Source organism: Carcharhinus amblyrhynchos, chromosome 5 (assembly GCF_965287045.1).
Source record: "Carcharhinus amblyrhynchos chromosome 5, sCarAmb.v2.hapA, whole genome shotgun sequence".
In the NCBI taxonomy this organism is placed as follows: domain Eukaryota; kingdom Metazoa; phylum Chordata; class Chondrichthyes; order Carcharhiniformes; family Carcharhinidae; genus Carcharhinus; species Carcharhinus amblyrhynchos.
This window is the reverse complement of record NC_137328.1, coordinates 29,855,121-29,878,797: the sequence shown is the minus strand read 5'-3', so window position 1 is coordinate 29,878,797 and position 23,677 is coordinate 29,855,121. Positions and strand designations below refer to the sequence as shown.

The following is a 23,677-nucleotide window of genomic DNA, read 5'->3' as shown; positions in this document are numbered from 1 at the left end:
CAAAGTGCATCACCTCGCATTTCTCCGGATTAAATTCCATTTGCCATCTATCTGCCCAATCTACCAGCCTGTCTATGTCCTGTTGCATTGCCAGGCACTGCTCCTCAGTACCCGCCAATCCAACCATCTTAGTGTCATCAGCAAATTTGCTGATCACACCACCTACCCCCTCTTCCAAGTCATTAATATATACCACAAATAGAAGAGGTCCTAGTACCGAGCCCTGCGGCACACCACTGGTGACAGACCTCCAGTTGGAAAAGGAGCCTTCCACTACTACTCGCTGTCTCCTCCTCCCAAGCCAGTTCTCCACCCATCTACATACCTGGCCTTGTATCCCATGAGCCTTCACCTTTTCTATCAGCCTACCATGAGGGACCTTGTCAAACGCCTTACTGAAATCCATATAGACGACATCAACGGCTTGTCCTTCGTCAACCGTTTTTGTCACCTCTTCAAAAAATTCCACTAGATTCGTAAGGCACGACCTCCCTGTAACGAAGCTATGCTGCGTATCCCTGATCAGATTGCAGCGCTCCAGATGTTCATACATCCTATCCTTGAGGATCCTCTCCATTAGCTTGCCTATAACTGAAGTCAAGCTCACCGGCCTATAATTCCCTGGGTTATCCCTCTGACCCTTCTTAAACAACGGTACTACATTTGCAATCCGCCAATCCTCTGGGACCTCACCTGTGTCCAAAGAAGAGACAAAGATTTGCGTCAGAGGCCCAGCAATTTCATCCCTCACCTCCCTTAGCAGCCTGGGATAGATGCCATCAGGCCCCGGAGATTTATCCGTCTTTATACTGTCTAAAAGTCCCCAACACCTCTTCCCTCGTGATGACTATTTCCCTCAACGGATCCTCAAACTCCTGAAGCACAGCACCAGACATCAGGCCCCTCTCCTGCGTGAATACCGACGCAAAGTATTCATTCAGGATCTCCCCCATTCCCCCAGGCTCCAAGCATAGTTCCCCTCCTCTGTCCCTGAGAGGACCAATCTTCCCTCTAACCATCCTTTTATTTCTAACATAAGAGTAAAATGCCTTAGGATTTTCTTTAATCCTACCCGCCAAAGCCATTTCGTGGCCCCTTTTTGCCTTTCTGATGCCCCTTTTAAGTTCTCTCCTACATTCTCTGTATTCTTCTAACGCTATCTCTGTCCTCAAATGCCTAGATCTAATGTACGCCTCCCTCTTCCTCCTGACCAGGTCCTCAATATCCCTAGTTACCCACGGCTCTCTAATCCTACCCTTCCCATCCTTCCTCTTGACCAGTTACATTTTCCTCCAAATTGTTTATATAGTACGAACACAAAGGCCCCAGAACTGATTCCTGCGGAACACCACTAGTCACAGCCCTCCACTCAGAAAAGCACCCCTCTACTGCTATCCTCTGTCTTCTAGCTGTTCATTTTGCCAGCTCTCCTCTGATCCCTTGTAATTTCACCTTTCTTACCAGTCTACCATAAGTTACCTTGTCAAAGGCTTTACTGAAGTTCATGTATACAATATCAACTGCCTTTCCCTTATCTATCATCTTCATCACTTCCTTGAAAAACTAATCAAGTTAGTGAGGCATGACGTCCCCTTCACAAAACCATGCTTTCAGTAATAAGTCCATTTTTTTCCAAATGTGAGTAAATCCTATCCCTAAGAATCTTTTTCAATCATTTCCCTATCACTACATAAGGCTCACTGGCCTATAATTTTCTGGATTATCCTTGCTGCCCTTCCTTAAACAGTGGAACAACATTGGTTGTCCTCCAGTCCTCTGGAACTTCACTTGTAGCCAATGACAATCCTTTGTAGTTTCTTGCGGTCTTGGATGATCTGCACCCCTGTCAGTTTTGCCATAGGTGAAGTCTGGAATACAACTTTACTGTAACAGGAACAAAGTAACCCCACACTGGCATTTTAACATGCTGCAGATTGGGGTGGTCCAATGTACATCACGGGCTAGATCCTTAGACATCAGGTTTTCAAAGCCCAGGTGACTTTGTGGATCTGAAAGATTTCTTTATATATACAGTTTCATCACCGGTGGATGAAACCTAAATCAGAACATTCAGATCTCTTGGTATCAGCAACCTGAGATATATGCAAGATATATACTAATTGATTGATTACAACTTTACAGCTCTTGAGGTTTTATAATGGGGGATCAGCGGTTGTAGTACATTTGGATTTTTAAAAAGCAATTGATAAAGTGCTGAATAGAGAGTTTGCACTAAATAGGTTCTCATGAGATTGGGCTTGAGGAATGGTTAATCGAAAAGAGAGTGGCGATAATCAGGGAATTTTACAGCTGGTGGGCTGTAATCAGCAGGGTCCCACAAAGATCAATACTTAGTTTTCTGTATTAATGACTCAGATAAGGGAACTGAGGATTACATACTAGGTTTGCTGACAACACAAAGACAGGTGATAAAGTGAGTGATAGGAAGAATGCAAAGAGATGGCACTTTCTTGGATTTAGTTTCATTAGAAGTGAAGTTTAGGTTGGTTAACAGTCAATGTACAATGCTAATTTTTCACATAGGTGGGCAAATTTAAAAACATACCCAAATACTACTTGAATCCAAGGATGGGCAACTAGACAAAATTGATGCAAAAAGAACTAGAACCTTTTTAGTGCCTTACATGACTTCAGGTGGCCTCAAAGCACTTTACAGCCAATGTAGTACTTTTGAAGTTTTGTAAGCGGATTGGATGACTCACTGGCACAGTGGTTACCACTGCTACCTCACAGCACCAGCGATCCAGATTTGATTGCTGCTTGCGTCACTGTCTGTGTGGAGTTTGCGCCTTCAGCATGTTCTATGTGGGTTTCCTCCGGGTGCTCCGCTTTCCTCCATTGTCCAGAAGATGGACTGGTTAGGTGGATTGGCCTTGCTAAATTCTCCCTCAGTATACCCAAACAAGTGCCAGAGTGTGGTGATTAGGGGATTTTCACAGTAGCTTCATTGCAGTGTTAATGTAAGCCTAATTGTGACATTAATAAATAAACATTAAACTTTAATATAGGAAATACAGAAGCTAATTTATGCACAGCAAGCTCCCACAAACAGCATTTGGCATTTGAACTAAACAAATTGTAAAAATGTGCAGATCATTTGTAATGATGCTGTACCGGGATAGGGAATCACTATCACTCTATAAAGTGGCTTCATGATACATAGATACAATGTTCAAGCAAACCTCCATTAGAATGCACCAAGGGGTTTGTTGCTCTCAAACTCAGGTCAGCTGATACTGTGGACAAAGACAAACTCCTGAATTATTGTACAACAAATCTCATTTATTGCACTGTACCAAGTTACCATAAAAGTATCAAACTCCACTACACAACTTTGGCATGAAACTTTATTATACAATAAATATTGAACTCATTCTTCATGACATACAAAGTATAAAACTCTGACTTTGTTGTACACAAAGTCTGACTAACCTTTTGAATACTTTGTGTATAAAATGTATCAAAAGCTTCACAAAATATCCAAACCCTTGGATTTGTATACAACCTTGGGCGAGGCGAAGTGATCAGATTCCTTCCCAACAGGCTTTGGTCCAATATCTTGTTGCTTCAAGGTTGCTCCTACCTATGTTCCCAAATCTCTCCTTATACAAATATTACTGGTACTGATCATGCTTCCAATTACAGGACAGGCACTAATCAATTTGGTCACAATGAAATATGATACAGCGCAGAAGGGGGCCATTCAGTTTATCTTGTCCATGCTGACCCAAAGACACCAGGGTGCCCTTTCTATACTGATCTTCCTGCAAGTGGCCCATTGCCCTATAACTTAGACCCCTTATGGTACAGATCAAGGTATTTTTTAAAAATGAGTTTGTCATTGTCTCCCCCACCAACTCAGACAGCAAATTCCAGACACCCACCACCCTCTGAATAAAAAGTTTTTCCTCATTCCTCTCAAATCCTCTGTCAGTTAGCTTGAATCTATGACCCTGGTTTTTGAACTCATGAATGCTGAACAGTAGTGCCTCTCTTGGGGGGTAATAATTCTCTCAGGAGCATAACACTCAGGGGTCTGTGTTCAACCACTGTCTTTCAAGGCATAGCAAACAGCCATTATCCAATCAAGGGATTAGTGGGATAAATATGTGGGTACAGAGCCTAAGTGAGAGTGTTGGGTGCAGACTCGATAGGCTGAATGGCCTCTTTCTGCACTGTAGAGATTCTGTGATCTCCCGCGCTTGCACGTCCTGTTCCTTTCTGCTTCCACAGTCCTTAGTCTGATACAGAGTCAGCCCTTTTTGCTAGAATTTTGCTAGTATCTTCACTTTGCTGGTGCTTTTGTGGATACGAATCAGGCTACAAGTTTGAATACGTCAGATTACCATATGCATCAACACAAGAAATGGTCACAAAGATTTTCCCCGTTTCTAACGAAATTGAACAAGAACTATGCATTTATTACTCTTCATTTAGAGAGAGGCACCTCACAGTGCTTTACATGGCAATGAACCAAGGGAAGATTCATGTGAAGATGCAAAGGCCTGGTTGAAGTGAAGGAAACTTTTGAAGGCGGGTGAGAAATAGGTTAATGGAGCAGGAGGGTCTCAGGAAAATAGAAGGAGCTCAGGAAGATAGGGAATGGTGAGACCATGAATAGGTGGAGTCAAGAATTGTAGTAGATTCTCTGGGTGCATGAAATAACACAACTTTGTGGCAATCAGGGTAATGAATAGAGACTGCAATATTCTGGATAATTTGTTGTTGGTGGGAGGGTGGAAGGGATGAAGCCAGTAAGAGATAATTCTATTTAGATTAGAGTTACGTTGGTCATTGGATAACTGTTGGAAACAAAATAGTATTTTGGAGGCAAATGCAGTATTGATAGTCAGATTTGTAGAGCTGAGGTTGATAAGGTTAATAGTGAATGCCAACGACCATTATGCATTTGTGGAAACAAAAAGTGAATTCTCAGACAGTGGATGGGGATAATGGAAAAATGACTGTACAAGAACTGCTAGTGGAGGTTTTGACCTGCTAATTGGAGTCGGAATCCCTTTTCAGTACATGACCAACCAGGTGCTCCTTATCACTGGTATGGCTTTGTCCTCCTTCTGTCACATTTATGGACTAGAAGAAAAATAGCTGAACTTGTCCTTATATACATTTAACACAGGAAAATGGCCAAGGCACTAAAAAGGGGGTGTTAAAAAAATTGGACACTGCTACATAAAGAGATATTAGGGCAGATGACCAATATTTTGCTCAATCAGATAGATTTTAAGGAATAGAAAGGAATTAAGGAGTCAAGCATAGAGATTTACAGAATAGAAACAGACCTTTCGATCCAACTTATCCATGCCGCCCTCTTTTTTAACTATCGAGTTAGTCCCAATTGCCCACATCCCTCTATATCCATGTAATTGTCTAAATGCTTTTGAAAAGACAAAATTGTATCCGCCTCTACTATGACTTCTGGCAGCTTGCTCCAGACACTCATAGCCCTTTATGTGAAAGAATTGCTCCTTTGGACCCTTCTGTATCTCAGCCTCTCACCTTAAAGGTATGCCCTCTAATTTTAGACTCCTTTTTAGGGAAAAGATGTTGACTATCTAACTGATCTATGTCCCCCTCATTATTTTATTAACTTCTATAAGATCATCACCACGTCTCCTATGCTCCAGGGAAAAGTTCTCAGTCTATCCAGTCTCTCCTTATAACTCAAATCATCAAATCCCGGTAGCATCCTAGTAAATCTTTCCTGCATTTTTTTTAGTTTAATAATATCCTTTCTAAAATAGGTGACCAGACCTGAAAACAGAAAGAGATAGAAATGAAATGGTTTAGGGACCAGTGCTTAGCCAGGCAGGTGAAGGCTCCAGCAACAGGTGTGTCACTTGAGGTTATAATTGGAAGGCTATCAGAGAGGGTTGGAGATAATTGCAGAGAAAGAGAAGGGTGAGGTCATGTAGGGTTTTGAAAATGAGAATTTTAAAGATTAGATGTTAACTACAAGGAAATCTTTGTAGGTCAATGTGCATAGGGCTGATGGGTGAATATGACTTGGTGTGAGTTAGGGCACAGGCAGCAATGTTTTGGATGATCTCAAGTTAGATGGTCAACTTGGAAAGTAATGGAAGTCGTGTCTAGATGCAATAATGAGGTTTCAACTGAGTGGAAATGTGAAGGACTTGGGCAATGTTATATACGATGAAATAGATCATCTTAGAGATGGCACGGATTTAAGCTTAGAAACTTATCTTGGGATCAAATATGACACCAAGTTTGGGAGCATTCTGGGTCAGCTGGCAGGGAGACGGATGGGGTCAATGGTTGGGGAATAATGTTTGTGGCAGAAACTGGAAATAAGAGGTTAAAAGAGGTGGAGGTAGCTTGCAAGGGTGTAGGTACTTGGGGTGAGGCAGGAGAGAAACTAGATGATCTTATTTCAGAGCTAAGGTCAGAGGGAAACATCAAGGAAGTTTTACCCAGGGGGGGCTAGTTGAAGAGAGGGAAGAAGCAGCTCATCTGACTACCTCATCCAACGACAAAAATGTCAGTGAGCTTCCTGCAGAGCAAAGCTGCCTGAGGCTATCTTCATAGTCCAGTATGTAGTTTTAGCAAATGAGAACAGGATCAATAATATGTGATCCAGCCAGATATGCTAATACATACTAATCTAACTGAATACCATATCTATTCAAGTCTGTGTCCCTTGGATGCCGTGGAGATGAGGGCCATATTGGAGAAATTGGTCAGAGTCAGAGGAATCATGGCTTGAATGAAGATTAAAGTATCAAAGATGAAATATAGTTATGTGGTAGCTGCAGAAATGGAGGATGCAAAGCTAGACTGAGATTTTGAAAGTGCAATTGTAAGTGAATTTTTCCCAGCGTTGGCAAGGGGTTATGGATAAAGAGTGAAACAAGGAAGAGTTCAGACATGGTCTTATCTAGAATTGACATATTAAGAGGAGCAAAACCATGCGAATAAGGTCAAGTGGACTGGCTGTGATGAGATTTCATGGAGGGGATTTTAAGGAAGGATAAGAAGGCAGTTAACTCAGATGGGAGAGAGCATGGAAGATGGAAGTTGTAGAATTAATTCAGCAAAGTTGCTCAGTACGGACACCGAGGGAGGAAAGAAATGTGTGTCATACTCAGATGAGCGGTAGAGAATAAAGATTTTAAATGAGAGGGAAGATGAAGATACTCAAATGGAGGAGAAATTATCAGACAGTCCAAGGTGTGATTTTACGATAAGGGCCTCTGTTGCTATGGTAGTTTAGAATCATAGGAACCCTACAGTGCAGAAAGAGGCCATTTGGCCTATTGAGTCTGCACCGACCACAATCCCATCCTGGCCCTACCCCCATATCCCAACATATTTACCCGCTAATCCCTCTAACCTATGCATCTCAGGACACTAAGGGGCAATGTTAGCATAGCCAACCTAACCCGCACATCTTTGGACTGTGGGAGGAAACCAGAGCACCCTGAGGAAACCCACGCAGACATAAGGAGAACGTGCAAACACCACACAGACAGTGATCCAAGCCGGGAATCAAACCCAGGTCCATGAAGCAGCAGGGCTAACCACTGTGCCACCCTAGTTTGGCTGGGACAAGTGGTAGTAGGTCTGGTAGGTGGGGAGGCTTCATTTTGGGGGAAGTCATCACTGCATGTATTTTTTGGATCAATAAAGGTACCAGGCGAGCAGGGTGTATTTGGTGTCATAATGACATGCTGGCACGTTATCCAAAACTAAAATCAATAAAATTTTACAAAAGTCACTGGTTAAAAGTTTTTTTATTTGCTCAGATAAGTTTTCTGTTCACAGTGTTTTGATTTCACCAAAGTGAAAATCTCAGTAGAACACTCCTTAAGCAACCTGACAATATGTAAAGTGAAAGGAATTCAAAATCCTATATGTTTTGCACCAGAGGAAAAAAATGTAATCATGTTTAAAATGGGGCCTCAGCAGAGACACTTGGATTATGTAACTTGGGGACATAATTTTGTCATAGGAAAAGACTGCTAATGTGGATTAGCTGGCTTATTACTATTACCACTAAATTTGCACTTCCATGGGTTTGTTTTCATTAGAAGTGAAACTTACGTTGTTTAATAGCCAATCTACAATGCCAATTTTTCACATGGTTGGGCAAATTTGAAAATATACCCAAATACTTTTTGAATCCAATGATGTACAACTAGGCAAAACAGATGAGAAAAGAACTTGCACTGTATTATGCCTAACATGAGTTCAGGTGGCCCCAAAGCACTTTGCAACCAATGTAGTACTTTTGAAGTGTATTCACAGTTGTAATGTAGAAAATATGGAAGCCAATTTATGCACAAGCTCCCACAAGCAGGAATAATAGATTATCTGGTCATTATATTTAAAAATGGTGGTTGGTTGAGGGATAAATATCGTCCAGGACACCAGATAGAACTTCCCTGAAGTGTCAGAGGGTTTTTTACACCACTCAAGAGGGCAAATGAGGACCCCAGTTTAACATCTCATCCAAAAGACAGTACTGCACTACAGTATCAGCCTAGATTTTGCACTCAGTAGATCTTCAACCTACAATTTCTGGTCAGAGGCCAATTGAACTACAGGCAACAAGTCAAAGAAATAAAGATTTGGATTTATATCGTACCTTTCTAAACTTTAGTGTCCCAGAGCCCTTCATAATCAAAGGAGGGAATTTTATGCACCTGAGGCAAGCTCAAACAGTAACTCTCCAACTCAGTGCTCCTATCCAAAACATGCTAATCACAATATGATATTTTAAACAAATTGTTTAAAAAAATAAGTGAAGTTAAAACCTGCAATTTAGATTGCCATGATATTTACAAATAACTAAAAAAATCCTGCAGGTATCGATGTACAAATAATGTTGATCTCCTCAATGCGAAAAATTACTGACCAACACAAACTCAGTGTGGTTTGTAAATAAGAAAATAAGATCTTAACAGTCGACATGCTAAATTACAAATAAATTGGCCTACCAAAACTTACTGTACACAATCATTTTGCAGATTTTTAAATAACTCCAAATGATCTGTGATCGGAATGAAATTGCAGAAATTACAAGAGCAATTCATTTAGTTTCACTAAGCTATCTTGGTCCAAGAGACTTAGGGTTAAGGGGCACATGTATAAAAATCATGACTTGCAGTAGTTGAAAAAGGCAGATTATTAGCTTGGTCAAAAACATGCAAAAATAAGCACAAAAAAATTTTGAACACAAAATTTTTGTGTACTCATTACCTTTTTAAAATCTGCAAAATCCAAGATTTGAGAGTTTACAAAAGTAGGGTTGAAATAATTGTCTTTTTAAAATGTTTTATATTGTTATATTAAAGGTCCAAGATTACAAAATCAGGATTTATTTCAGGGGAATGCTCGATCAAGATGGAGTAATTCAGCAATGGAGCCAGTCTCTTCCTAAAGCAGTCCACGGTAAATATGCTGAACCCCTCTTTCTTACACTTGTAATACATCTTTGGTGCAGGACAACATGGAAATTTGTTCAATTTTAAATGGCAGCTAATAAAGCTAAATTATTGCAATGGAAAAAGAATTTATACAAAAAGTAGTACATTTATACATCATGCTCAAGGGACTAGACCATCCTGACTGTATCATAACACAGTATGCGGACAATCATTTGAAAACACTGATTTTATTGCCAATATTAAGGCAGTCTGCATTGGGTGACGTGCATGAGATTACAGAGACATTTACATCACAATAAAGCAGAACAATTTAACAATTTAGGTGAGTGCTTCTCCAGTTCTGTGGAAGTTGGTTCAAGGGGCTGAAGCATCCTCAGCAAGCATGGGCTCAGTTCTCTTCAGATCTGAAATAGTATCTCACAGGAGGACCTGGCAGGTCTTCATCACCATCGGATTCAGGTGCAAATGACACCGTCAAATCAACATATTTTCTCTCTGATGCTGGTTTCACTAACTTCTGCATTCTGCAGTGGAAAAGCAAATACATTAATGTAAAATTTTAAATAGTTGAAGTTTAATCAAAGATTTGGATACCATCCATCCCTTTCCTAGCTCAGCCAAAAGATACAAAGGATCACAAGTGTTCTACAAGTGCATCCTGTAGATTGGGAATAACTGATAAAAATTGGACAGGATGCTGGGAAAACACCTCTAGCATTCACTGACTTGTACTGTGAGATTTCTCATGGCCATCTAAAGGGGTCAACTGGGGCTTTGGCTCAACTCATCTAGAAAATGGCATTGTCAACTTTGTAAAACTCTTTCAGATTTGTACTGGAGTGCAGAACTTAAAGTTGGCTGACATCTTCCACTTTTGTGCTTGTCAACCCATAATTAAAATGAATGGGCAGAAAATCATAGATTGCCTTGTGCAGAATTGGAAACCTTGGGACATTCTGTTCCAGTGGAAATTCTCAAAAAGCATCAACCCTCCTCCGTGACAGGCCTGATGTGGGGTGTCTAAATGGAGATGAAACTAAATTTCCATTAGACCTCTAAGTAACTAACTTGAACAGAATTTTCACTTTCCATTCATCTCTCAGAGCCAGTGATGGCACAACCAAATCCATTTTTGCATAAAAATCAAACTCCTCATTTGACTCTCAACAGTTTTGAGAAGAAAGCTAGATATTGGGAAAATTTCCCAAATGTTTTACAGCTATACAGGTATGAATTTAGTCCATTTGAATCAGATAAAGCTGACTCTTTTTGAACATGTACTCCCCAGGTCACAGATAATCAGACTGGGTAAATTTCCCTCTAATACAGCCAAACATTGTGCTTTACCTCCAATATCAGAATAGCAACCCAGCTGCAATGGTCATTTCTATTTCTCCTGGGGTCATTCTGCATCATTTCTAAATGAGATTGTTCAATGATGCTGATCTGTGTTGTGTGTGAACTATCCTAGATAGTTTCATCCCACATCCACAAGAGCAAAAACTGTGGGAAAATTTCACCCCATCACTTTCTCTGGTTTACAAACCAGGACATGGATGTGGTAACTGTCTTCAGCCTGCGGCAGCCCAGTGACTAATATATTGTAGTACATATTCAACAACTACTCTATTAATTATTTTACTAAGTCAATTCCACCTTATTATTTGCAATTTACTTACGTTAGTTTCAGTCGCTTCACGTGTCCTGGCATGACTGGTACATACAACATCTTTACTCCATGAACCACCATAGTGGGCTCAATACTGTATCTTTCCTGTAATGAAGGGAAGTAATCTTCATTACATTATAAGCAAGTCTGAAATCAATAACCTTTGCTCCCAGCATTTCACCCAAATTCAATCTGATTTGGTGTTAGCTGTAGTTCAGTGACAGCATTCTTGCCTTTGAGTCAGAAGTATGTACACACAACTCCAACTTCAGAGACTTGAAGGCGTAACTTAGACTGACATTTCAATGCATTACTGAGCGGGAGATGTTTAATGGAAGCAAATGTGGCCTCACTTTAAGAGGGCAGTAACTTCCCAAGGCAATCTTCAAAGAGGAATAGGGTAGTCCTCCTCAGTGTCTTGGTCAATATTTACCCTTCAACCAAACCTAAAACAGATGATTTCCTTTATTCAAAGATAAAATACTGTAGCTGCTGGAAATAAAACAGAAAATGTTGGAAATAATCAGCACATCAGAGAGAGAAAGTTAACTTTTCAGATCTGTGAACTTCATTGAAAAAGATTAGAAATTCTCAAAGCCTATTAAAATAAGACTCAAGTTGGATCATTTGGAATTAACAGTGAAAAGATTAATCTGTCAGAACCCCAAAATTCTGACAAAAAAATGGAAAATTGTGACAAAAAATGTCAGAATCTGTAAAAAGGAGAATTGAAGTATTAATTTTAATGATGAAGTTCTTGATGAGATGGGGAAAGTGAGATTTTAAAAGGCAGATTGTAAGTGCACAGCAGCATTAAATGGGCAAATAAGATTCTGTGATTCATGAGTGTCAAATATAAAAGGCATGTAATAGTAACAATGAATCACAAACTGTTTACAGCTGGAGTACTGTGCTTGGTTTTGATACCCCGTTACTTTGAAACAATAGAACAGTAATGGTAATAATTGGGGGCATGATTAGCTGCCTCACAGCGCCAGGCACCTGGGTTCAATTCCCGCTTTGGGTCACTGAAAGTGTGGAGCTTGCACATTCTCCCCATTTCTCTGTGGGTTTCCTCCAGCTGCTCCGGTTTCCCCTCTCAGTCCAAAGATGTGCGGGTTAGATTGATTGGCCACACTAAATTGACTCTAGTGTCAGGATTAGCAGCATAGATGTATTGCAGGAATAGGGCCTGCTGGGATTGTGGTTGATGCAAACTCGATGGACTGAGTGGCTGTCTCCCACATTGTAGGGATTCTATGATGAAAATGCTTATTTTTGGTCAAACTGGTGTTTGAGAAATGAGGAAACCAATCACACCATGTTTGAGATTCTCCAAATCCAGCCAAACTATAACAGACATCCATTCTGAGTTATAAGACTTTTGTTTGTCCAAAATGAAGTGCACATTCTCACTACAGAAAAACAAATCCCAAAAATCTAGGCACTGGTTGGCAAAGTCAAGACTCAAACTTTCACAAGTGAACACAGGGCACTGCTGGAGTTTAACCAGCTAATGGCAAGCAGTTTACTAGTCAGATACGTTGGTAAGCATCTGCTGCTTCACCAGAGAAAAAACAGTTTGCAGGATGTTTGGGAGCCAAGTGGAAAGAATTGCAGACCTGAGTGATTGGTCTACCTCTCCAGATACCAACACTCATGCAAATCAAGGTATTCCACAGTGTTTTAACGATCTTTGCTACCTCATGTTTTCAACACAGCAAGAAGTTTGATCACTGGTTAGGCTTCAGCTGGAGTGGTGTGTTCAATTCAGGGCATCACACCTTCTGAAGCATATCAAGGCCTTGGAGCAGATGCAGAGGAGAATTACTAGAATATCAGCAATGAGAGACTTTGGTTATGTGGTGAAACTAGAGAATTTCTCCTTAGGATGGATAAAAATGTTTCAATCTTATGAGCCGTTTTGATATAGTAAACAAAGAGAAACAGTTTCCAATGGCAAGAATGTGTGAAACAAAGAACATTTAAGATGTAGAAGAACCAGAGGCATGGAGGAGGATTTATTTTTATGTATAGTGGGCAGCATGGTGGCACAATAGTTAGCACTGTTGCCTCACAGCACAGAGGACTTGGGTTCAATTCAGGCTGCGAGTCTATGTGGAATTTGCACATTCTCTCCATTTCTGCATAAGTTTCCTCCGGGTGCACCAGTTTCTCCCATATTTCAAAGATGTGCAAGTTAAGTGAATTGACCATGCTAAATTGACCCTTAGTGTCCAAACATGGGTAGAGTAGGTGGATTAGCAATGGTGAATGTGCAGGGTTAACACGGAAGGGAGGGCCTGGGTGTGATGCTCTTTTGGAGCGTCAGTGCAGACTCAATGAGCCAAATGACCTCTTTTGCACTGTAAGGATTCTATGGATTTATGAGTTATGATGATCCTGATTGCACTGCCTGGAAGAATGATTGAAACAGATTTAATACTACCTTTAAAAGGGAATGTATATATACTTGAAAGGGAAGTACAAATTGGGTTATGGGACAGGAGCTGTCAAATGGGGCTAATTGGTTAGCTGTTTCGATGGCAGTGAAGTTCCAAATGATCAGGTTTCAAGGAGAGTTCAAAGGCACATTTACACAATTACTTTTTTAACTTGAGAGAAATACTAAAGTCACAGTGTTTCTCCACAGGCTGTATCTAATCTACCTTCAGCGTGCACCTGCATGAGGCTCTTCTGGAAAATCCGCTCCAGCCTACTTGGACTTGATACCATGGCAGTTGCCAAGAACAGTATTGCTGTGCAACGTTCTCTGCAGTTATGCACATTACTACTAAATAGTTTATAAAGTATTCACTTCGAAGATTAGAATGGATAACAAAGGAGGCCATTTGGCCCATCATGCCACATCAAATGTGAAATTAAAAGCAATTGGATAAAGTTGGTTTCTTACTCGTACGGCATTTATGAAATTTAATAGTGTGAAATCCTCTCTTCCAAAAATGGTCCATCTATCCCAGATTGTAAATGATATTTCATTCCTATTCAAAAAAAAAATTAGGTTTTAGAACATTATTATTAAACTATTTGTCCATTCTTACAGCAATGTTGGTGTGCTGAGATGGAGAAAGCGAACCAATCAGTTTGGTTCAGTGATATATTAGAAGTCTGTGAATTGCACACCCTCTGAAAAAAGATACAGCTTCCTCTACTGGCATCTTGATCTAGCTGAGTTTATGTCTTAAATCCCTTTAATGCTGAATGATTGAAGGATTAAAAGTTCATCTTTAAAAAAGATTTATATTTTGTTTGGTGATTTGTACAATATAGACCAGAGGTGTGTTAGTGTGGGTTCAGTGAAACAACTTTATGGTTGATTAATTCCAACTAGACATTGAGAACGTATTCTCGTAACTTGCTGCTTTGAACCAAGCTCAGAGCTCTAAGCCACAGTTAGTAACCATTAAGAAAAATTGCTTATAATCTCCTCTTTCTGCTGGAGCAAAAATGCTTCTAAAAAAGTAAAGCTGCACCCTAGACACCCTTGCTACTAACTGTACTAGAAAAGTTTAGATATTGGTAGTTTTCCATATAGTTTCTTCTTTATTTTACTATTTAAGAAATTGTGTTTTCCTTTTCCAATATAATTTATTGAATTCAATCACTACTACATTCTGCCCTTTCTCCCATCATCTTTCATAGAAGAATGTGCAAATTCCACACAGTCACCCGAGGCTGGAATCGAACTAGAGTCCTTGGTGCTGTGAGGCAGAAGTACTAACTGCTGTGCCACTTCTTCCTTAACCTCCTTTCCTCTGTCAAGCATCTCAAAATGTTTTAACCATGCTCATCTCCTTTCAAATTTCTCCCCCACTGCTTATAATCCAAGAGCAATTTTACTCCTCAACCCTGTAAAGGGCTGAAAGGTATTTTCCTTATATGCAATTTTAACCTCCAACTTGGCAATCTTAACTGTCCATAAGTGCGCCATGATGTAAAATATAGACATGTTAGTAACTCAAAAATAATTTGGGGATTGATATTGCACCCACCAATCAAATCAAAGCAGTTAAGAGAAATTGCATACCGGACACCACCCTATCTTTCATTTAACTAACTTAGCAGGAAGCATGTCTTGGATGCAGCATTATTCTTTTGGAAGCATTTTTGCTCCAGCTCATAAGCATAAATTTGATACAGCTGATCAGATATAGTTGAACACTGCTTACAGAATCCTGTACTTCACCATCATACCAACCTTTTGCCCCTTTGGATTTTTTAATATGTTAAAGGCATTTTTTCTTAATGGTTACTAACTGTGGCCTAGAGGCTCTGAGCTTGGTTCAAAGCAGCAAGTTACTAGAGTACATTCTCAATGTCTAGCTGGAATTAATCAGCCATAAAGAAGACTAAAATGTTTCACTGAACCCACACTAACACACCTTTGGTCTATATTGTACAAATCACCAAACAAAATATAAATCTTTTTTAAAGATTAACTTTTAATCCTTCAATCATTCAACAGATGGAGTAAAAAATAAAGAACAGTATAGCACAGGAACAGGCCCTTCAGCTTTCCAAGGCTGTGCTGATCACGTTTACCTATCTAACCAACCACATATATCCCTCTATTCCTCGTTTGTTCATATGCCTATCAAGGTAAGTCTTAAACGTGGCTAATGTAAGTGCCTCACTTGGCAGTGCATTCCAGGCCCCCAACCCCTTCTATGTAAAAAAAATTCCCTGGCACATCTCCACTGAACCTTTCCCCCCCTTATTTTGAACTTGTGCCCCTTGTCATTTCTGCCCTGGGAAAAAGCTTCCAACTGTTCACCCTATCTATACCTCTCATAATTTTATAAATTTCTATCAGGTTGCCCCTCAGCCTCCAGGGAGAACAATCCCAGTTTATTCAATCTCTCCTCCTAGTTAATAGCCTCCATACCAGGCAGCATCCTGATAAACCTTTTCTGCACTCTCTCCAAAGCCTCCACATCCTTCTGACAGTATGGTGAACAGAATGGGACACAGTATTTCAAATGTGGCCTAACCAATGTATTATACAACTGTAACATAATTTGCCAACTTTTATACTCGATGCCCCAGCCGATTAAGGCAAGCATGCCATATGCTTTCTTCACCACCTTTTCCTCTGCCTATGAATATTAAAACACAAACATTTGCTTTTGAATACAGTAAAAAGTTTGGTGTTTTAACATTTTGTATGACATACAGAGAGCCCTGTATTTGTGGTTGCTTTCCTGAAAATCGCAATTCGTAGGTTTTCATAAAAACCAATGTTAAATTCCTTCAGACATTTCTCATCTGGAAAAAACAATATATAAGTTGAAATACTGTACTGTATATATGCAGCATTTCTAGCTGAAATAGCTTGCAAAACAAAGTACATCACTAAAGAAAGTAAATATACTTTGTAAAATTACTTCTAGACTGGCCAGGCTCCATCTAGTGGCAGAAGTTGGGCCAAATGCAACTGAAGTCCTAGAACTATCTGCACTGACTGACTTCTGCCATTAGATGGATCTCTTTAGTGCAATTTCAGAGCAGGAACCAGCAGCCAGGAGCCAAACAAGGACCGTGGAAACAAATCCTGGGGACTAAGGTAAGAACAGGAGGTGGGAGTGCACGAGGCAAAGCTGGAGGGAAGCAATGTTGGGAGGCAAGACTGGGAGCAAGGAGAAAAGGGACTGAGGGTATGAGTGTTGGTACTGCATGAAACATTATATGAACAAATAGGCCACAGATGAGGAAGTCTATAGCAAACAACATTAAAGAGAAACTGACAATATTAAATGGATATTTGATAATATTAATAATATAAATAAGAAGTTTAGAGATGTGTGAGGCAAGTCTTTTTTACATAGAAGATGGTGAGTGTCTGGAATGCACTACCCAGGGAGATGATTGGAACAGGTACGATAGCGGCATTTAGATGAATACACGAATAGGATGGGAATGGAAGGATATGGATTCCGTAAGTGCATATGGTTTTAGTTTAGGCAGGCATCATGGTTGGCATAGGCTTGGAGGACCGAAGGGCCTGTTCCTGTGCTGTACTGTTCTTTGATATATTGATACCACTTTATTAATGACATTAATGTGAAACAACATTTGGTGAGTAAATGTTAAACTGGGACTTACTGTATTTAAAAGATAAATTCTTAACATAATAATTGTTTACATCAAACATCAGTTTCCTTTACCTTATTTGTGTTTTCTTAACTGGAGCTGGTTCAGTAAATACAATAACAGGAATAGCCAGGTTGAAGAAACAATTTCTGTATGCTTCAAAGGAATGGCCTTCAACGATCTTAATTAACTCTACAGCAACCTGGAGAGAAAGCAAATACTGAATTTAAATGGGAACATGCTTTGAGCATACTGGGATAGAGTAACAACACCACTTTCATTTTGAGAAATAGATCGATGAAAGACTCTTGCTCCCAAAGGCATTGAGGGATCCAAGCTAAATCAGCTTAGAATCAGAAAATATTACAGTGGAAGGAAGAGGAGGAGGAGGCGGCATTTGGCCCATTGAGTCTGCACCAACCACAATCCCGCCCAGGCACAATCCCCATAACCCCATGCACTTACCCTGACACTAAGGGGCAATTTAGCATGGCCAATCAACCTAACCCACACATCTTTGGACTGTGGGAGGAAACCCACAGACACAGGGAGAATGTGCAAACTCCACAAAGACAGTGACCCAAGCTGGGAATCGATCGCAGGTCCCTGGTGCTGTGAGGCAGCAGTGCTAACCACTGTGTCGCTCTTGAACTTGATATACTTTGAGCTATATCATCTGTTATAGGCGTGAACAAAGAAACTGGCATCCTCACTCAGGAAGGAATGCTTTGAAATTGGGTGCAAGCTCTTTTTTCTTGGGATGTCATAAAGAGGAATTAATAGTCAATCTATTGGCTATGCTGCTACAAGACCACTGCTTGTGTCATGCTTCGAATAAGAAGCAGTGTTACATCATTGTGAAGAGGGAATGACTTAATTTCCACATATAATCAACCCACTCTATTTCTATCTCACTGTAATCAATCAAAAGACACCTCCTCTTTGGAAAATTAAATTTCTTAGAACAGTACAGCAAGGTACAGGCCCTTCGGTCCTCGATGTTGTGCCGAGCTATGTCCAAACCAAGATCAAGCTATCCCACTCCCTATCTTTCTGGTGTGCTCCATATGCCTATCCAATAACTGCTTGAAATTTCTTAAAGTGTCTGACTCCACTATCACAGCAGGCAGTGCATTCCACACCCCAACCACTCTCTGAGTAAAGAATCTACCTCGGACATCCCTCCTATGTCTCCCACTACAAACCTTACAGTTATGCCCCCTAGTAACAGCTACATCCACCCAAAGAAATGGTCTCTGGACGTCCACTCTATCTATCTCCCTCATCATTTTATAAACCTCTATTAAGTCGCCTCTCATCCTCCTCTGTTCTAAAGAGAGAAGCCCCAGCTCCCTCACCCTTTCATCATAAGACCTATCCTCCAAACCAGGCAGCATCCTGGTACTTTCTCCAATGCTTCCACATCCTTCTTATAGTGAGTTGACCAGAACAGCACACAATATTCCAAACGTGGTCTCACCAAGGTCCTGTATAGTTGCAGCATAACCCCACAACTCAAACTCAAATCCCCTGTTAATAAACGCTAACACACTATAAGCCTTCTTCGCGGCTCTATCCACTTGAGTGGCAACCTTCAGAGATGTGTAGATATGAACCTCAAGACCTCTCTGTTCCTCCACATTCCTCAGAACCCTGCCGTTGATCCTGTAATTCACATTCAAGTTTGTCTTACCAAAATGAATCAGCTCGCACTTATCTGGGTTAAACTCCATCTGCCACTTTTCTGCTCACTTCTGCATCCTATCAATATCTCTTTGCAGCCTACAAGAGCCCTCCACCTCATCCACTACTCCACCAATCTTGGTGTCATCAGCAAATTTACTAACCCAGTCTTCAGCCTCTTCCAAGTCATTGATAAAAATCACAAATAGCAGAGGACTCAGCACTGATCCTTCTGGTACACACAGAACATAGAACATTACAGCGCAGAACAGGCCCTTCGGCCCATGATGTTGCGCCGACCAATTAAAAAGCAATGACCCTCTAACCTAAACCAATCCCTTTCCATCCATAAACCTATCCACGGATCTCTTAAACCCCCCAAACTAGGCTCATTTACAACTGCAGCAGGCAGGGCATTCCAATCCCTCACCACCCTCTGGGTAAAGAACCTACCTCTGACATCTGTCCTATAACTACCACCCCTTAATTTAAAGCTATGCCCCCTTGTGCTAGCTTTCTCCATCCGAGGAAAAAGGCTATCACTGTCCACCCTATCTAAACCTCTAATCATCTTATATGTTTCAATAAGGTCCCCTCGTAGCCGCCTTCTTTCTAACGAAAACAACCTCAAATCCCTCAGTCTCTCCTCATAGGACCTCCCCTCCATACCAGGCAACATCCTGGTAAACCTCCTCTGCACCCTCTCCAAAGCCTCCACATCCTTCCTATAACGTGGGGACCAGAACTGCACACAATACTCCAAATGCGGCCGCACCAGAGTTTTGTACAGTTGCAACATGACGCTGCGGCTCCTAAATTCAATCCCCCTACCAATAAACGCCAAGACACCGTATGCCTTCCTAACAACCTTATCTACTTGATTCCCAACTTTCAGGGATCTATGTACACATACACCTAGATCCCTCTGTTCATCAACACTATTCAGAGTCCTACCGTTAGCCCTATACTCTACACATCTGTTATTCCTGCCAAAGTGAATTACCTCACACTTTTCAGCATTAAACTCCATCCGCCACCTCTCGGCCCAGCTCTGCAACTTGTCCAAGTCTCTCTGTAAACTATGACACCCCTCCTCACTATCTACCACACCTCCGACTTTGGTGTCATCAGCAAATTTACTAATCCACCCAACTATACCCTCATCCAGATCATTTATAAAAATTACAAACAGCAGTGGCCCCAAAACAGATCCCTGAGGCACACCACTTGTAACTGAACTCCATGACGAATACTTACCATCAACCACCATCCTCTGTCTCCTATCTGCTAGCCAATTCCTGATACAATTAACTAAATCACCCTCAATCCCATACATCTGCATTTTCTGCAGAAGCCTTCCATGGTGAACCTTATCAAACGCCTTACTAAAATCCATATATACCACGTCAACTGCCTTATCCCCACCCACCTCTTTGGTCACTTTCTCAAAAAACTCAATAAGGTCAGTAAGGCACAACCTACCCTCCACAAAACCATGCTGACTATCTCCAATCAATTCATTACTCTCTAAATAACTATAAATCTTATCCCTAATAATTTTTTCTAAAACCTTGCCCACAACAGAAGTAAGACTCACTGGTCTATAATTCCCGGGGAAGTCTCTGTTCCCCTTCTTAAACAATGGGACAACATTCGCTATCCTCCAATCTTCCGGTACTATACCTGAGACCAATGACAACCTGAAGATCAGAGCCAGAGGCTCTGCAATCGCCTCTCTTGCCTCCCAGAGAATCCTAGGGTAAATCCCATCCAGCCCAGGGGACTTATCTATTTTCAAACCCTCAAGAATATCTAGCACATCCTCCTTATCAACTGCAATACTATCCAGTTTACAACCCTGTAACCCAGTGTTCTCCACAGCCACATTTATGTCTCCCTGCATGAATACCGAAGAGAAATATTGGTTCAATGCCTCTCCAATCTCTTCCGGTTCCACACATAACTTCCCACTGGTAACCGCTGGTAACAGGCCTCCAGTCTGAAAATTTTCCCTCCACCACCATCCTCTGTCTGCTATGAGACAGCCAGTTACTTATCCAATCGGCCAAACTTCCTTCTATCCCATACCTCCTTACTTTCTTCACGGGCCTACCATGGGGAACCTTATCAAATGCCTTACTAAAATCCATGTATACGACATCAACTGCTCGACCTTCGTCTACGCACTTAGTTACCTCCTCTAAGAATTCAATTAAATTTGAGAGGCAAGACTTACCCCTCATGAAACCGTGCTGACTATCCTAGATTAAGCTGCATCTTTTCAAATGGTCATAAATCTTATTTCTCAGGACCCTTTCCATTAACTTACCAACCTCCAATTTGATTGAGCTAATAATTAATCTAACAGAGGCTGAGGAAAACAGCGACTGGAAGACTTGGTTTGAAGGTTGCGCATTGCTAGTTGATGTGTGGACACCAGACCTACATGGATAACTGGAAGACAGATCAGTGACTAGGAAACCAGAATGAAGATTTGTGGCCAGAAATTTCAGTGGCAGCTGGCAAACAAAGAGAGATGGATATTAGACCCCCAAGCAGTGTCTCATTCACTGCACTTCCTGTTTAGTTGGAATCAATATGTAGAGAATTAAACAGTTTGTATCAATGTGCAGCAATGATAGTTCTACTTCACAGTTCAAGCTTTCTTTCCAATACATGGTCAAACACCACATCAACTTAGAATTTGTCTCAGAGTACTTTCTTTTTCCTCTTAGGGTGTTAGTGATGGTGGCAAGGCAGTATTTACTGCTTACTCTTGGTTTGCCTAAGGGCACAAAGAACCGAATGTTTAATGAAGGACTGAAAAGCCATTCTGGGTAGGGACTGTAGCAACCTTATCTGGAAATCAATTAATTTTTTTTTACACATTAGCCCACTAAAGCCATTTTCTACTTTCATCTCATGCTTTATTTAATTTATTGAATTCAATTTTATTAAGATTTGAGTTTTTGACATCTGGGCTGCTAATCTCACACTATTATTTCACTTCTGCCACACTAACTGATCCAAATCTTAACACAAACCTTAATGTCCATTAAGGACATTCTTACCAGCCCTGATACTGCTGCAGTTGCAGTTGCTATGGCAGGAATGATCCGTCCAGCGATCCTCTTCGTCTTTAACCTGTCTGCTGTATTGATGCTGTACATCTTTGCTCGTATGTTGGAAGCAGCTGTTATGAAGTCAACGTGCCCATTGCTGTCATTATCTTTTTCAAAGGAGACTGGCATCATGTGAAGGCGACCTACCATGCAATGGCCAAAACATATTGTTATTCGGTTCCATTTTGCATTTGTAAGATCTGCATATTGCATTGAGCGCTTTCCTCGTTTCTTACTCCTCTCTCCCGATAAATTTTGTCTCCTACCAAAGGGGATTACTCGTTCCAGGGTCTGGGCAGGAGCTCTCCGGGATGTCACCCAGATGGCTATTCTGTGTTACGTAAACCTAGAATCCTAGATGACTACTTAAAATGGTGGGTGAGGGATGGGATATCACCACAGTCAAGACTGCACCTATCCTTGACTTGTCCTTGTGTGACTCCTGAACAACCAAATGGCATTGTATTGACCCTGCTCTCTCTCAGCTTCAAAGCAAAACCAATGAGGTTTACCTTGACTGGTTTATTATTCCTTTGTAGACTTCAGAGACCCATCAAGATTTGTGGTGGAGTTGAGAAGAGGGGAAGCCAGAGGTTAGCTTCAAAACAATTATGCAACATAATTAAAAATCAATATCACTGCTATCCAGACTCTGTTCAAATTTGATCATCTCACCATCTGTTGGGGATATTGAGTCTCTAGAAAGTATCACAGCAGGGCCACTCAAATGGGGCTTTTAATTTTGGAGAAGTGTAGACTTCAAGGGGGCATGACTGAGATGAAGATAATGAAATGGTTAGATTCTGCATATGTGCATATGTCATTCAGCCTATGAAGTCACTTCATATCACTCTCAAAGCAGCAACCAGGAACACATCCACATAATGCGGTACTCACTTTCTGTTGCCATTCCAGTTCTTGTGGCTTTGTTCAACAGGTCAATGGCCACTCGTTCCTCTTCACTGCTTACTGCGAGTTTTGCCTGGTCAGATTTCTTTACATTTTCATCGGTTTCTATTTGCTATAGAAAAGGCAGGCAGAGTTTTCATGTATTGTGCTCTCATGCTACAAATCAAACAACAGTGTAAACAAATACAACTCTATTTAAAAAGTTTGGACTAAGTTATTTTCTTCTCACTGAGACCAGATTTTTTTATTTATTGGAAAATGTATTGAAATAAACATAATTGTTTTCATGTCCTCTACAGACCTGTGTTTTTAACTCTAAAATCAGCAATCACTAAAACAAGATAAACTGACCCCTCCAAAAACAGGGGTCAATTTTTAAGCCAAATATAAGTGAACTGCTGGTATGGATGTGGACAGTTGCCATTTTGAAATGTCATCAACATCCGGAATGAGCATGTCTTAATCTCCCACACAGCTTCACAACAGTCTGTATGCCTACTTCAGCCCTTGCACTTAGTTATAAAGTACCATTAACTACAACATGCAAAAATAGTAAAAACTGAGGTGGACTACTAATAAAATACAGGAAATCATGATTAAAAGATTTAGTTGGACAGGAGGCAGGAACAGGTTGACTTATAAGCAGAATACATTCAAAAACATGATTTTTGGGGCCTACAAAGTTGAGTTGTTCGTTATGCAGAATCTACTTTTACATGTAAAAGTAGAATGAATCA

The 23,677-nt window shown here is 40.7% G+C and overlaps 1 protein-coding gene across 2 annotated transcripts in view; it reads right to left on the bottom strand.

The window, feature by feature from the left end:
- Positions 1 to 7,771: 7,771 nt before the first annotated feature.
- uba6 (ubiquitin like modifier activating enzyme 6) overlaps positions 7,772 to 23,677 on the bottom strand; it is a 236,257-nt gene continuing 220,351 nt past the window's right edge. For both annotated transcript variants that reach the window (XM_080188556.1, XM_080188557.1), the window contains 6 exons: positions 22,929 to 23,052; positions 21,981 to 22,174; positions 17,301 to 17,428; positions 14,030 to 14,117; positions 11,126 to 11,220; positions 7,772 to 9,970 (listed from right to left, as the gene is read on the bottom strand). In XM_080188556.1, coding sequence (XP_080044682.1) covers positions 9,835 to 9,970; positions 11,126 to 11,220; positions 14,030 to 14,117; positions 17,301 to 17,428; positions 21,981 to 22,174; positions 22,929 to 23,052 — 765 coding nt within the window. In that variant the 3' untranslated portion in view covers positions 7,772 to 9,834. The remainder of the gene's footprint in view (positions 9,971 to 11,125; positions 11,221 to 14,029; positions 14,118 to 17,300; positions 17,429 to 21,980; positions 22,175 to 22,928; positions 23,053 to 23,677) is intronic.